Genomic DNA, 17,043 nt, shown 5'->3' on the forward strand with positions numbered 1-17,043 from the left:
AACGCTGTTGCTGTCAGAATAAATAAACCCACGCTGCAGCTGAATGGCGTACTTGCTAAGCAAATGATGGTTAACAATAAAACAAAGTAACATTACAGTATAACAGTAAGACATGCCATACCTGCAAAGCAAATACAATAAAACATAGTAAAAATAAAACATTACAGTTCTAAAATACAGTAACAATAGAGAGAGAACAATAAATATAGAACAATAGAGAGCGAACAATATAGCGGACAATAGAGAGCGAACATAAGAGAGAGAACAATAGAGAGAGAAGAAAAATAAAACCACAACTATTTTTGGCTTTTGTTTATATTTGTTTTGCACTTTTATATAAACTGTAAACGTTCCAGATTAGGGTCTCTCAAAATGTGATGTCCATATCATCTTTCGAGACCCTGTGTAAGTGTGCCCTAGGACTGTGCAATGCTGTACCCTACGCTAATACTCCACTAGTGTGTGGTAGTGTTGAAATATTCACCAATGCAAAGACCAGGTTGGTCAGGACAGGAGGGACAATAAAAGTGGGGGTCACGCCTACATCCGTGTTTTCTGCAGACACATCTTCTTTGGGGATCTCTTTGGGTAGGGGTACCAGGGAGGACATACGGAAAATGCCTCTCAAGCAGCTGGCTCACTGCATTTGGATTGGGAAGTTGGGCCAAAGCACCGTCTGGAAACAGAAGGGCTGTGATGATCTCTTCCTGGAATTTAAGGAAGGATCCAGTTCGTCCTGAAGCTTTTATAGCAAATAAACATTCAGCAGAGCCAATTGGAATAAATATACAGACACTTTTTTATACCAGCGTCTGGGCCTTACGAGCAATTAGGTACGGTGCCTACAACTGGTCGTTGAGGTCCATGCCTCCCATGTTAAGGTTGTATGCGTGGACACAGAGAGGTTTCTCCACAACACCAGTCACCGTTTGAATTTGGACCGCCATGTCTGCGTGAAGGGAGGGCAGAACGAGCAAATTACTACATCTCAAGCAGGCTCTCTGCCCCAGCCAAGACGGGAATCTACAAGCCGCTAGGGTAAGCCCCAGAGATTAGATCGCACAGTGCTACATGCGCCAATTCCATGATCAAACAAGTGAATAAAAAGTGGTACGCTTGTGTGATAATTGTCCACATACAAGTGTCCACATACAAGCCTTTCCGAATAAGGGTGACACCAAGTCCCACACAATCTTACCAGCGCTCCTCATGTAGTCTGGGCAGTTCTCCAGCTCTAGGTAACTACAGTATCTCTTCCCTCGTAAACCATAAAACTATATGCATAGCCTGTTGCCCTGTCACAGAGCTTATACATCTTGACGACGATAGGATGTACTAGGCCGCTGGTGCCTGTCAGTTCACCAGAAGGATGAGCGGCACTAGTACTGGCTCTCTGCTCCATACAAGAGCCCTGCGGTTCTTGCACCTCAACAACAGCAGAAGAACGTGGTCGGGTACACCTGACCTTGGCAGGGACCACTACTCAGTCGTCAGAGCTATCTGTCAGGGTGCCACTGCTGTCTACAGGTTTGTATTCTGAGCCTAAATCTGACAGATGGGTGAGTTCCTCTTCATTCTCATCTGTCATGCTCAGAAACGTGTAGGCCTCTTCACTAGTGTACCTTCGATTGGACATTTTGGCCTCTAAATTTACTGCTACAACCAGTGAGACTCACAGGAAAAAAGAGCACCTGTCAGCAACTGCTTCAAACGCTACCAAAAAAACTTTTAGGGTTTGCATGGATCAGGCCTGACTCTGCGAATGCTGCAGTTATGAGTTTAGTGTTTTGTAAGTGACAGTGATCGATTGATACTGCACTTGGGTGGACTAGGCTGGGCTGGGCGGAGGGGCTAACGCAGGTGCTAGCAGGTATCTGGGCTGATCCCACCAACGCTGCGTTTTTGGGAACCCTAAACTATTGGGGACGCTAATATACTTCTGATCAGATCAAAGATATTGATCCGTTCAGACACTATACTACTAAGGGAGGTGTATGGTGCGTGCGAGTGTGTTAGTGCTACTGGCACTAATCTGACGCTTCCTGGGGCGACGCAGACCCTGACTGACACTAAAACCTAACTGATATCACCCGCCGGGTGATCAGGGGGTTAAACTTTTTATTAGGTAATGTACGGCAGGTGACGCTATAAAAAATAACTAACCAGCGTCACCTGTGACACTAATACGGTGATCATTGGTGACAGGGGGTGATCAAGGGGTTAAACCTTTTATTAGGGGGGTTTAGGGGGGTCCCTAGACCTATCTGGGCCTTCTACTAAGTACCCTAATGCTGATCAGTGTCACAAATGACACCGGTACAGTGATCAAAGAAAAATACGAACACTGCACTGGGTGACACAGTGACAGGGAGTGAAGGGGTTAACTGTGTGTGTGTGTGTTTGTGTGTGTGTGGGGGGGGCGATCCGGGGGTGAAATGTGTGCCTACGTGTACTATGTCAGTGCAACTCACGTTTGGGTGTCCTCTCTCCGGTACGGAAAAAAATTCAAGAGGGAGATAACATCGCTTCCCCTGCCTGTGTTTACACTTACAGGCAGGGGAAGCATTTCATTCGTCAGAACCAATCAGCAGGTCCAGGCCAGAAATCATTGGCCTGGGCCTGGAGACTGATCAGGTCTGAAACGAATCCGATCGTCATGCGCCCGCTAGGCGGCCGCCTGCCCGACGTAAGGTATGGTCATTTCACCCACCGTTCTGCATTCTGTAAAACTGCGGTGGCTGGTCGGGAACCGGTTAACTGGCTGACAGTGACGTCGCTAGTGGCACGAATACAGTGAACAGTGATGATATGTTATACTGTACTAATGACACTGGCTGGGAAGGTGTTATCATCAAGGGGAAATCAAGGGGTTACCTGTGTGCCAAACAAGTGTAATGTGTTCTGCTTTTACTCACATATCTGGCTGCCTTTTCTCTATGAAGTCAGATTTGATTTCTGGGAGAAGAAACAGCCATATCGCAGTCTGTGCACAAAGTTCTGTGCATTTGTAAACACAGAACTTTGTGCTGTGATTGGCCACAGTTAATCAGCAGGTTTCAACCAAAATCATTAGCTGAAATCTACTGACAAACTTGTGCTGTGTCCAATCACAGTACAGGTCAAACCCGAAAGAAAGGCTGAAACGTACAAATATTGTATCTGCTGACTTTTAATAAAAGGACACTTAGCACACTTTTATTGTGTTTCTTACTTGCAGTGTAATTTGCATATTTCTCAATAAAAAATGTATTATGGGGAAAAAAGGACACTTAGCTGTCCAGGGATCCAGCGCTGTCCTCACCAAGGCTAGTTCTTCACTAGTTTTTGGGCTCCCGACGCTGGCATCCCAACTGTTGGCAGCCAGCTATGCTGCTTTAAGCTTCAGAGCTGGCTGCCATTGCGCATAAGCGAGCTACGCCGGGCTTTGTGAATGTTTCTGCAATCTTCTGGGTCCTGTGATGTGTCCAAGAAGACTGCAGGGAGGGAGGGGGAGAGGAGAACATCAGCTTAGATTGCCTAGGTTCCAAGCCGAAGTGGGTACCTGTCAAAATTTGGGAAAGGATGGGGGGTGAATGACTTAAAGAGGAACTTCCCCTTTTGGGTGAAGTTCCGCTTTAAAGCTGAACTTTGGGACACCCAAAAAAATCTCCCAATCCTCCCTCTCCCTTTACGTAACCCTCACCATTTCTTAATTGTATGATAAAAAGTCGTATCATATGGAAATACAACCTTTAATGTCAATAATCGCTGTCAGAATTCTGGGTGCGGTGGGAGGGCCCTGTGTAGTGCCACACATTTCTTATGCCGCGTACACACGAGTGGACTTTTCGACCGGACTGGTCCGACGGACTATCTGATGGACTTTCGGCAGACTTCCAACAGACTTTCCCAACGAACGGACTTGCCTACACACGATCACACCAAAGTCCGACGGATTCTTACGTGATGACGTACGACCGGACTAAAATAAAGATGGTGATAGCCAGTCTGCTCGTGTGTATGCGGCATTACTGCACAGAACTACCTATCCCCCATTAACCACTTGCTGCCCACCCACTGTCAAATGATGGCGGGGTGGTGTGGCTTTCGTTCTGGGTGGACGTGATATGACGGCGCCCAGAACGGCCGCTCTCGCGGGCACGCAGTGCGGCGATCGCGGCCGCGCCGTGTTGCTAGGACACGCCGCAATCCCGATCTCCGTAAAGAGCCGTGGCCGCGGCTCTTTAATCATGTGACTGGCTGTGTCCACTCAAAGCCGGTCACATGTAAAAACAGAGATGCCGGTAATCGGCGGTCCTTGCCTCACACTGGTAGAGTGTGAGGTGAGGAGAGCCGATCAGCAGCATCTCCTCACAGAGGACATCTAGGCATGTAATCAGGGCACTGATAATCAGTGCCCTGAATACAATAAAGCGCCTACAGTGCCAGAAGTGAGTGCCCACCAGTGCCAACAAACAGTGCCCACAAGTACCAGCAATCAGTACCCATTAGTGATGCCAGTCAGTGCTGGCTATCACTGCTGCCCATCAATACCCATCCTTGCTGCCCATCAATGCCACTTATCAAAGCCCATCAGTGCCCAGTGCTGCCTATCTGTGCCCATCAGTGCCACATATCAGTGCCCATAAGTGCAGCATATTCGTGCCTCCTCATCAGTGCCCATGAGAGCCACCTCATCAGCGCCCATCAGTGAAGGAGAAAAATTACTTATTTACAAACTTACTGACAGAAACTAAGAAAACTTTTTATTTTTCAACATTTTCAGTCTTTTTTATTTATTTATTTTTTAGGAAAAGATAAAAACTCAGAAGTGATTAAATACCACCAAAAGAAAGCTCTATTTGAGTGAAGAAAATTATAAAAATGTCACATTGTTACAGTGTAGCATGACCGCGCAATTGTCATTCAAAGTGTGACAGCGCTGAAAGCTGAAAAATGGCCTGGGCAGGAAGGGGGTACAAGTGCCCTGTATTGAGGTAGTTAAACTTTGGGAGTGTGATGAAATGGTTGGGTTGTTCTGTTGGGGTGCCAGAGTTGTATTCTTTTCCTGTCACCGCTCCCATATCTGGCTTACCAGCCCCTCCTTTTACAGTTCAGGATTACATAAAGGCATGAGTGCTGTTAGTTTGAACTACAGCAGGACTATTCCATGATCCCTGCTCATAGAGAGAGTGGAAAGTGGTGACTTATGCCCCGTACACACGGTCGGATTTTCCGATGGAAAATGTCCGATCGGAGCGTGTTGTCGGAAATTCCGACCATGTGTGGGTTCCAACGGACATTTTCCATCGGATTTTCCGACACACAAAGTTGGAGAGCAGGAGATAAAATTTTCCGACAACAAAATCCGTTATCAGTAATTCCGATCGTGTGTACACAAATCCGACGGACAAAGTGCCACGCATGCTCAGAATAAATAAAGAGATGAAAGCTATTGGCCACTGCCCCGTTTATAGTCCCGACGTACATGTTTTACGTCACCGCGTTTAAAACGATCAGATTTTCCGACAACTTTGTGTGACCGTGTGTATGCAAGACAAGTTTGAGCCAACATCCGTTGGAAAAAATCCTAGGATTTTGTTGTCGGAATGTCCGAACAAAGTCCGACCGTGTGTACGGGGCATAACTGTGTAAATAGGAAACCAGTGCTTTCCTGATATAAATATCTACGTCAGCTGGTTCTCTGACAATATACTGCAGTAATGCAAGAATTAAAGTCGTTCTAAAGCTTCAAGGTTTTTTACCTTAATGCATTCAATCAATTACAGGATAAGTGCACCCTAACACTAAAATCTCTACATCTACAGACACTGAGGATCTAACACCAACCTATCTAACCCTGTAAAGAAGAAATCAGTATACATACCTTTTCTGAAGTCGATCTGACCAGATCCCACGCTGAGCTGTCAGCTGCAGCTTCGCTGTGGAGGTGAGTGCAGAGGACCCAGCCAACAACATAAGCCCCATAGTAAGTCTATGGGTAACGTCACTCCCCATTCATTTCGGCTGTGTCCTCTGCAGAGCTTCCACCACTGGAGACCAGATTGGCTTCAAAAAAGGTATGTATACTGATTTCTTCTTTATATAGGTTAGTGTTGGATCATGGATGTCTGTAGATGTAGCGATTTTAGTGTTAAGTGGTTAAAGGATAGGTCCACCCTAAGGACCAGGCCTAGTGTTGTTTACAAGTTTTGAATCAGGATTTTTTGCTAGAAAATTACTTAGAACCCCCAAACATTATATATATTTTTTTCAGACACCCTAAAGAATAAAATGGCGGTTGTTGCAATACTTTTTGTCACACTGTATTTGTGCAGCGGTCTTGCAAGCGCAATTTTTTGGGAAAAAAATACACTTTTTTGAATTAAAAAATAAGACAACAGTAGAGGTAGCCAAATTTTTTTCTATATTGTGAAAGATAATGTTATGCAGAGTAAATTGATACCCAACATGTCATGCTTCAAAATTGCGCCCGTTTGTGGAATGGTGACACGCTTTGACCCTTAAAAATCTCCATAGGCTCCATAGGTTTTAAAAATTTCTATAGGTTACCAGTTTTGAGTTACAGAGGAGTTTATTTGCTAGAATTATTGCTCTCACTCTAATGATCGTGGCGATACCTCACAAGTGTGGTTTAAAACACCATTTTCATATGCGTTCGCTTCTGCGCGCAAGCTCGGTGGGATGGGGTGCTTTACATTTTTTTTTTTCTTATTTATTTTACTTTTTTTTTACACTGTCTTTTTTAAAAAAAAAAAATTGAGTCACTTTTATTCCTATTACAAGGAATGTAAACATATCTTGTAAGAGAAAAAAAGCATGACAGGACCTCTTTAATGTGAGATCTGGGGTCAAAAAGACCTCAGCTCTCACATTTACACTTAAAAGCAATAAAAACTATATATATATATATATATATATATATATATATATATATATATATATATATATATATTTTTTTTTTTTCCAATAATTATTTTTTCCCCCTTTAAGACCATTGGGCGGAAGTGACATTTGACGTTGCTTCGGTTATTCAATGGTATGGAGGCCAGTGGGGGTTATCTTTCCCTCACTCTAATCCATGTCTCTCAGAGGAAAGAACCCGAACGTCTCCGCTGCTACCGACGGCTCCTGTATGCGTCGGAGACCACTGGGGAGCGGTGGGAGGCCCCTCTCCCACCCCCGATAAAAGTGATCTTGTGGCGAATCCAATGCAGAGACAAATTTTATCTGAAAGTGGACAGCCCGCTGTTTAAAAAGATAACGTGGTTATGGCAGTTATCTGCCACCATAACCCCGGTATTTAACGTCAAACAGCCGATGTATAACGATGGTGGTCGGTCCCCATAAGTGGTTAAGGTAAAAAAGCTTTCTCTGCTGCAGGACCCCCCCCCCCCATTTTCTTATTTTCTTACCTGAGCCAGATCTGATCCAGCGATGTGCACGAGAGCAGCCGCTCTCGCCACTGTCTCCTTCCTCATTGGGCAGATTTATAGCAGCAGGAGCCGCTGCCAATCAAATCCTGGGACAAGGAAGTATCAACAGACGCAGACAGGGCGGCTTGGGAGTGAGCAAAGTGAGTTTCCTCCTGAACAGGAGGGGCCTGGAGCATCGGCGTGGGGACCCCATAAAAAGCCTTGCACAGAGCTTCTATTCTATGCATTAAGGTAAAACACCTGCATGCAGTTCCAACCTCAACCCCTCCTAAATACTTACCTGAGCAAGAGATCAATCCAGCAATGTGTGAAAAAGCAGTGGCTTTCTCTCTCTCTCTCTCTCCTCTTTGGACAGCAAGGCAGCAGTAGGAGCCATTAACTCCTGCTGCTGTCAAAGACAGACAGTAAGGAGGGGGCAGGGGCCGAGCTGCGCCCTGTATATCATGGACACACAGAGCAGTGGCTTGGGAGTGAGCACACACGTGCGCCCCCACAGCAAGCAGCTTGCTATGGGGGCACTCCGCAGGAGGGAAGAGCTAGGAGCGCTGGTGGACATTGCACAAAGTAGGCAAGTATGAAATGTTTGTAATTTGAACAAATAATTGCCTTTAGAATCACTTTAAGTTGGCGTAGACAAGTCACCCACCTGCTATAATGTAAACGCATTATGCTTTTTTTCCCTGCTGTTCCATTGTGTGAAGAGATGAAACATGCAACCGCTCTTTAACAGTGCATATGAGTCAAAAATTCTTACCAAAATATATAGTAGAAAAATATTCCCAACACACTGAATTTACCCCCCCTTACAGGTCAGCATTTACAACAATTTGCACAGCCACATTCTTAAAATACATACTGTAATGCCCCGTACACACGGTCGGACATTGATCGGACATTCCAACAACAAAATACATGGATTTTTTCCGACGGATGTTGGCTCAAACTTGTCTTGCATACACACGGTCGCACAAAGTTGGTCGGACATTGCAAACGCGGTGACGTACAACACGTACAACGAGCTGAGAAAAATGAAGTTCAATAGCCAGTGCGGCTCTTCTGCTTGATTCTGAGCATGCGTGGAACTTTGTGCGTCGAAATTGTGTACACACGATCGGAATTTCCGACAACGGATTTTGTTGTCGGAAAATTTGAGATCCAGATCTCAAATTTTGTGTGAAGGAAATTCCGATGGAAAATGTCCGATGGAACCTACACACGGTCGGAATTTCCGACAAAAAGCTCCCATCGAACACTTTCCGTCGGAAAATCCGACCGTGTGTACGGGGCATAAGTCTACAACATATAAAAGGACGGTATTGCCACCTAGTGATGAAATCCAAAAATGTAGGTACTAAAATAGGTATTCCTGTCAGTAAAGAACTACTTTATTTACAGTGTCAGTAACAGATTAGGTATTAAGAGAAAGTACTGAACAGTACTAAGGGGGCGTGTCCGGAGCATGGCTGGGTAGGTGCGTACCTAAGGAGCTTCCGCATCTTTACCTAATTAATCGCATCCAGGGGGCACCTATTTTTACCACTTATGTCTCGTTTCCACTGAGCGGATCAGTTTGGTTCGGTACAGTTTGAATGGCCTAGAATGGTCCGGTCTATTCTGGTGAGCGTTTCCACTGCAAGTGGGACCACAAGGGGCCATAAAGGGGTTTAGAAAAAATGCTAGTGTGATGTCATATTAGTGCGACAGGAAACTGAGAATCAACAACAATGGAGGTCATCCAGCAGCTCATCTTTTCTCTAGTTGCCTTTTGGTTCTTTATATTTAAAAAACATGCCGCACTGTATGAGAGAAGGTTGCGAGCAGCAATGAGAAACACAGCAAAAAAGAAAAGAAAACTTCTAGCTTGGATATGTAGCCGAGAGGAGAAGTACACCTTTATGCGGCAAAGACAAAGACGGCAGCGCTATAGGGTAAGCAAATGACCCACCTTCCTGACACACACACACACACTGACCTACCTACCTGACACACACACACACTGACCTACCTACCTGACACACACACTGACCTACCTACCTGACACACACACACTGACCTACCTACCTGACACACACACTCACACTGACCTACTTACCTGACATACTCACTGACCTACCTACCTGACACGCACACACACTGACCTACCTACCTGACACACACACTAACCTGCCTATCTGACACACACACACACTGACCTACCTACCTGACACGCACACACACTGACCTACCTACCTGACACACACACACACTGACCTACCTACCTGACACACACACTGACCCACCTACCTGACACACTTACCAAGAATAATGAAAAATGTATATGTTGTATGAATATTTCTTTTATTTTATGATCTGTTACCATCTGTGTTTGTTATTTTTTTAGATGCTTCTCCTCTTGGCAAAGCAGCGCAGCCGACCAGTCATTTGGGCTCTCCCTCGCGCCAATGAATGGTGGGATGTGACCGTCCCGGGATTCACACACACACAGTGGGTGCACAATTTCAGAATGTCTAAGGAAACCTTCTCATACCTTTGTACAAAGCTAGGTCCAGCGATGGAGAAGCAAAACACTAACTTCAGAGCCAGTTTGCCTGTCATTTTTACAAGTTTTAATAAAGTATTACTGTATTGTTAATAAAGTGTTACATTAAATCAGACATACTCAAAAAAGTCTCTCATGATTTTTATTTCACAAAAAAAAAATCTATATATTCTAGAAAGTCAAAATGTGAAAAATATATTTAAAAATATTTTAATAAAAACTTAACTAAAAAATTTTTAACGAAACATGTACAAGTGTACAATTCCTGTGCTGCATGAAAGGCCCTACTGTCTGGGTGGTAACCTGGGATCACGACTGGCTCCAAGCACTTGAACAAGCTGACCCAGGACACCAAGGAAGGCCTGGTTGAAGGTAGCCAACTGCTCCATCTGCTGCCGGGAGATTTCTGCCTCCTGGCGCATAGCTTCCTGTGCATCCTGACGCAGTGCCTGAAATCGCCTCTCAAAAAGGTTCTCAATCCTTTCCAGCTGCCTTTCCTCTGATGCCCGCATCTCCTCCATGACTGTGCGCAGATCCATCTGCAACAGTCTCCTTTCACCTGTAATATACAAAAGACCAGAATAGTTTTTGGAAGCATCAGTCCCACCACACTGTACCCCCTGCTCTCCTGTCCCACCTCTGTTCCCCCTGATATTCTGCCCCACCTCTGTTCACCCTGCTCATCTGCCCCGGCAATACACCTCCTTTCACATCTGTTCCACTGCTCTTCTGTCCACTGCTGAACCCCCTTCTCATCTGTTCCACCACTGTACCCCCTGCACATCTGCCACACTGCTGAACCCCCTTCTCATCTGTTCCACCATTGTACCCCCTGCACATCTGCCACACTGCTGAAGCCCCTGCTCTTCTCTTCCACCACTGTACCCCCTGCACATCTGCCACACTGCTGAAGCCCCTGCTCATCTGTTCCACCACTGTACCCCCTGCACATCTGCCACACTGCTGAACCCCCTTCTCACCTGTTCCACCACTGTACCCCCTGCACATCTGCCACACTGCTGAACCCCCTTCTCATCTGTTCCACCATTGTACCCCCTGCACATCTGCCACACTGCTGAAGCCCCTGCTCTTCTCTTCCAGCACTGTACCCCCTGCACATCTGCCACACTGCTGAAGCCCCTGCTCATCTGTTCCACCATTGTACCCCCTGCACATCTGCCACACTGCTGAAGCCCCTGCTCATCTGTTCCACCACTGTACCCCCTGCACATCTGCCACACTGCTGAAGCCCCTGCTCATCTGTTCCACCACTGTACCCCCTGCACATCTGCCACACTGCTGAACCCCCTTCTCACCTGTTCCACCACTGTACCCCCTGCACATCTGCCACACTGCTGAACCCCCTTCTCATCTGTTCCACCACTGTACCCCCTGCACATCTGCTGAAGCCCCTGCTCTTCTCTTCCACCACTGTACCCCCTGCACATCTGCCACACTGCTGATTTATTTTAAGAAAATGCACAATTACAACTATCATGTCTTACCAGTGTGCCGGGGTGTATTGGGCGTACTCTGTGGTTGGCTACTCTGTGGTTGGCTTGAGGAAATAGTACTGGCGTTGCTGAAAGAGGTTGAAGGTCCATCATGGGAAACGTTTGATGCATCATTGGAAACTCCATCACTTGTTTCTGAAAATGCACATATGGTTATATATATTTTTTAAATGGTTAGCAGAGCAAAATTCTATGTATAATAAAAAAAAACTCACCAAAGGGGTCTATCATGGATTCTAGCATTGAAGTTGCAGAGTCCAAACCTCCCTCCCTGCCTTGGTTTGCTGGCCTATGACCGTAAATGGCGTCCATGGCATCGTACCACTTCCAAGTACTCCGACTGTTTCCACTACGGCTGTTGTCGTCCTTAAATTTTTTATATTGGCCTTTAAGCTTCTTAAGCTTTGCCCTACACTGACCCGACGTGCGTTCAAACCCCTCGCCTGCCATCCGCTGAGAAATATCTTTGTACACCTTTTCATTCCTTACCGATCCATCAAGCTCACTCTGAATAACGCTATCACCAATTATGCTTAGGAAAGTAGATAGTTCCTGTGATGACCAAACACGGCTGTTGTTAGCAGGCATCCTTCTCCTTTTATTCTCCTTTATATGCAGTTTGTGTGGCGCTTTCCTTTGACATCATCATAGCACAGCAGAGGGTTCTGTGTCAGCCAATCAGTGGAAAGTATCGTGTGATGCCGGTAGCTCCCCCCTAAACGAACCGTTCCATTTTCTATGGCCCCACATCTGAAGCAGGACCCTGAATGGAGCGGTACGGTTCAGCTGTATGGGCCGCTTTCGTAATGGAAACACCCAAAATAGCGTACCGTACCGAACCGATCCGCTCAGTGGAAACGAGGCATTACTGTCCCCTTGACATTATGTCCAGGAACAGAAGCTCCTAGGGAAGAAAACGGGATACCTCAGTGCCGGTAATTAATCAATTTTCTGCCTTACTTACCGAAGCAAAGGAGTCACATCGGCCCAGGATGGAACCGATCTTCATTGCGTCATGTCAGAGCGACAAGGCAAGAGATGCTTCAAGCCGGGAACAGATTGCGAGGACGGCTTGGCTGGAGCCCGTTCCACTCCCTTCACAGCTGCATACATGGTGTTCTGTGTCCCCAGATGACGGTTTAGCATATAATTCCAGCACTACAAACCCATCTGCTATTTTTTCTTGATTCCTCCATCTCATCCTTTATATTATTCCTCTATGATGATTTAATTTATGATAGAGATGTGATATTGCTGGAAGGTTAACATTTTAAAAATGTCATTCCGTATTATCGTATGACTTAAAAAAAGATTTAAACAGCTAGAGGACGCTACTATATTTTAAACTTACTATTCAGTATAAACTGATGTGCTGTTAATCTCCCCTCATAGGACTGTCATGTATTTAAAGCGGACCTTCAGTCATTTTTTCAACTTTCCATCTATTAAATCTTCTGCCCTTGTTGTTTTAACTTTGGATAGTAAAACATTTTTTTTTCTGCCAGTAAATACCTTATACAGCCCACTTCCTGTTTCTTGTCTGGTAAAAAGCCTAGGCTTATGACATCAAGCACAGCTCTCTCTTTCACCCTAGTGAGAGTTTGCCAGGAAGGGAGGGGGGTGAGTCATAAGAGGGCCAATGAGAGCTGCAGAGCTGGAGGTGTGTCTCTGTGTGAATCCAGGAAGTGAACAGGCAGCAGCTTCAGCTGCCCACAGTTAAAATGGTTGCAGCCAGACTCAGTGGAGGGAGATTTCTGCAGCATATTTGGCAAGTACAGAATCGCAGTATATATAAAATAATATGCAAAGCGGTTGGATGGAAGCTCTTTATTCAGAATGGCAAAGATATTTTTATTACAAATTATCTGATCAGACTGCTGTTCCTCTTTAATGGATTTATTTGGGATGTTCTATAGAACATATACTTTATTCGGTTCCTTGACAAATGTAACAATTTGGTGTTTAGTAGAGGTAACTTATCAAAGGTTCAAAATATACCGTATTTATATTGCTGAACTTGACATATTGATACATCGGGGTTGATTTACTAAAGGGAAATCCACTCTGAACTGCAAGTGCACTTGTAAGTGCAGGCGCTGTAGATCATTGTAGAACTGAGGGGAAGCTCTGAAATTAGGGGAAGCTCTGCTGATTTTATCATCCAATCATGTGCAAGCAAAAATGCAGTTTTTTTATTTTCCTTGCATGTCCCCTCAGATCTACAGCGACTGCACTTGTAGTGCAAAGTGGATTTGCCTTTCGTAAATAACCCCCATTGCATCATAACATCGTCCTTTGATTCTAATCCTCATGGACAGGACCCCAGTTTCCTTTGACTATGAATGTTGTTCAAATATTTATAGTTCTGATTTTAAAGTGAGGGAAAAGGTGTTTGATCCACTGCTGATTTTGCAGGTTTGCCGACTGACAAAGAAATGATCAATCTATAATTTTAATGGTAAGTTTATTTTAACAGTGAGACAGAACAAAAACATCCAGAAAACGCATTTCAAAAAAGTTATAAATTCATTTGCATTGAATAAGTGAAATAAGTATTTGACTCCTTCACAAAACATGACTTAGAACTTGGTGTCGAAACCCTTATTGGCAATCACAGAAGTAAGACGTTTCTTGTAGTTGGCCACCAGGTTTGCACACACCTCAGGAGGGATTTTCTCCCACTCCTCTTTGTAGATCCTCTGCAAGTCATTAAGGTTTTGAGGCTGACGTTTGGTAACTGAAACCTTCAGCTCCTTCCATATATTTTCTATGAGATTAAGGTCTGGAGACTGGCTGGGCCACTCCAGGACCTTAATGTGCTTCTTCTCGAGTCACTCCTTTGTTGCCTTGGCCATGTGTCCTGGGTCATTACCATGCTGGAAAACCCATCCACGACCCATTTTCAATGCCCTGGCTGAGGGAAGGAGGTTCTCATCCAAGATTTGACAGTACATGGCCCCGCCCATTGTCCCTTTGATGCGGTGAAGTTGTCCTGTCCCCTTAGCAGAAAAACACCCCCAAAGCATAATGTTTCCACCGCCATGTTTAACCACTTGCTGCCCGCCATATAGCAGAATGACGGCGGCAAAGTGGTTTCAATATCCTGACTGGGCGTCAGGATATTGACGTCCGTCATATGACGTCCGCAGGATATTGAGTCGCTGCGCACCCCTAGGGGGGTGCGTCACGGCGATCGTTGTTGTGGGGTGTCAGTCTGACACCCCGCAACACCGATCTAGGTAAAGAGACTCTTTACCACGTGATCAGCCGTGTCCAATCACGGCTGATCACGATGTAAATAGGAAGAGCCGGTGATCGGCTTTTCCTCACTCGCGTCTGACAGACGCGAGTAGAGGAGAGCCGATTGGCTGCTCTCCTGACAGGGGGGGTCTGTGCTGATTGTTTATCAGCACAGCCCCCCCTCGGATCCCACCCAGGACCACCAGGGAAGCCGCCCAGGACCACCAGCCATCCACACTGGACCACCAGGTATGCCCCCTAGACCTCCAGGGAAATACTAATCTGTGCCCAGGCAGCTGCCAATCAATGTCCAGGCAGCTGCCAATCAGTGCCCATTCACAATGCCTACCACTGCCAGTGCCACCAGGGATGCCTATCAGTGCCGCGTATCAGTGCCTATCAGTGCCACGTATCAGTGCCACCTATCAGTGCCCAGCAGTGCCGCCTATTAGGGCCACCCATAAGAACCCATCTTTGCAGCATTTCAGTGCCCATTAGTGTCGCCTATCAGTGCCACCCAGTGCCACCCATGAGTGCCCATCAGTGCCGCTTATCAATGCCCATCAGTGCTGCATATCAGTGCCACCCATCAGTGCCGCCTACCAGTGCCCATCAGTGCCGCATAACAGGGCCCATCGTCAGTGCCCGCTCATTGGTGCCACCTCATCGGTGCCGCCTTATTAGTGCCTGTCAGTGCCGCCTTATCAGTGCCCATCAGTGAAAGAGAAAACTTACTTATTTACAAAATTTTTTAACAGAAACAAAAGCAAAACTTTTATTTTTTTCAAAATTTTCGGTCTTTATTTGTTTAGCAAAAAATAAAAATCACAGAGGTGATCAAATACCACCAAAAGAAAGCTCTATATGTGGGAACAAAATGATAAAAATTTAGTTTGGGTACAGTGTTGGATGACCGCGCAATTGTCATTCAAACTGCGACAGCGCTGAAAGCTGAAAATTGGTCTTGGCAGGAAGGTGTATAAGTGCCCTGTATTGAAGTGGTTAAAGGTGGGGATGGTGTTCTTGGGGTCATAGGCAGCGTTCCTCCTCCTCCAAACAGGGCGAGTTGAGCTGATGCCAAAGAGCTTGATTTTGGTCTCATCTGACCACAACACTTTCACCCAGTTCTCCTCTGAATCATTCAGGTGTTCATTAGCAATCTTCAGACGGGCTTGTACATGTGCTGTCTTAACCACTTAAGGACCGCCTAACGCCGATTTACGTCGGCAAGGCGGCACGGGCAGGCAAAATCACGTACATGTACGTGATTTGCCTCTCGCGGGTGGGGGGTCCGATCGGACCCCCCCCCGGTGCCCGAAGCGGTCCCGTTCTGTTCCCCGGCGATCCGAGATGAGGGGGAGGCCATCCGTTCGTGGCCCCCCCCTCGCGATCGCCGCCGGCCAATGGGAACACTCCTTTGCTGCTGTATGCTAAACAGCAGCAAAGGAAATGATGTCATCTCCCCTCGGCTCGGTAGTTTCCGTTCCAGCGCCGAGGGGAGAAGACATCAATGTGAGTGCACAACACACACACACACAGTAGAACATGCCAGGCATACAAAACACCCCGATCCCCCCCCCGATCGCCCCCCGATCCCCCCCCAATCACCCCCCCCCCCTGTCACAAACTGACACCAGCAGGTTTTTTTTTTTCTGATTACTGCATGGTGTCAGTTTGTGACAGTTACAGTGTTGGGACAGTGAGTATTACCCCCCTTTAGGTCTAGGATACCCCCCTAACCCCCCCTAATAAAGTTTTAACCCCTTGATCACCCCCCATCGCCAGTGTCGCTAAGCGATCATTTTTCTGATCGCTGTATTAGTGTCACTGGTGACGCTAGTTAGTGAGGTAAATATTTAGGTTCGCCGTCAGCGTTTTATAGTGACAGGGACCCCCATATACTACCTAATAAATGTTTTAACCCCTTGATTGCCCCCTAGTTAACCCTTTCACCACTGATCACCGTATAACCGTTACGGGTGACGCAGGTTAGTTCGTTTATTTTTTATAGTGTCAGGGCACCCGCCGTTTATTACCGAATAAAGGTTTAGCCCCCTGATCGCCTGGCGGTGATATGCGTCGCCCCAGGCAGCGTCAGATTAGCGCCAGTACCGCTAACACCCACGCACGCAGCATGCGCCTCCCTTAGTGGTATAGTATCTGATCGGATCAATATCTGATCCGATCAGATCTATACTGGCGTCCCCAGCAGTTTAGGGTTCCCAAAAACACAGTGTTAGCGGGATCAGCCCAGATACCCGCTAGCACCTGCGTTTTGCCCCTCCGCCCAGCCCACCCAAGTGCAGTATCGATC

General features: G+C 46.3%; 1 protein-coding gene across 7 annotated transcripts in view; it reads right to left on the minus strand.

Annotated features, from left to right (window-relative positions):
- Positions 1-17,043, minus strand: part of TEX12 (testis expressed 12) — a 220,867-nt gene that overhangs the window by 19,006 nt on the left and 184,818 nt on the right. The window contains exon 1 of one of the 7 annotated variants that reach the window (XM_073603157.1): positions 12,454-12,533. The exons of the other annotated variants lie outside the window; for them this stretch is intronic. Coding sequence (XP_073459258.1) covers positions 12,454-12,498 — 45 coding nt within the window. The 5' untranslated portion in view covers positions 12,499-12,533. Of the gene's footprint in view, positions 1-12,453; positions 12,534-17,043 lie in introns of those variants that run through there. 7 annotated transcript variants of the gene reach the window in all.

The sequence above is a fragment of the Aquarana catesbeiana genome, linkage group LG10, assembly GCF_042186555.1.
Source record: "Aquarana catesbeiana isolate 2022-GZ linkage group LG10, ASM4218655v1, whole genome shotgun sequence".
In the NCBI taxonomy this organism is placed as follows: Eukaryota; Metazoa; Chordata; class Amphibia; order Anura; family Ranidae; genus Aquarana; species Aquarana catesbeiana.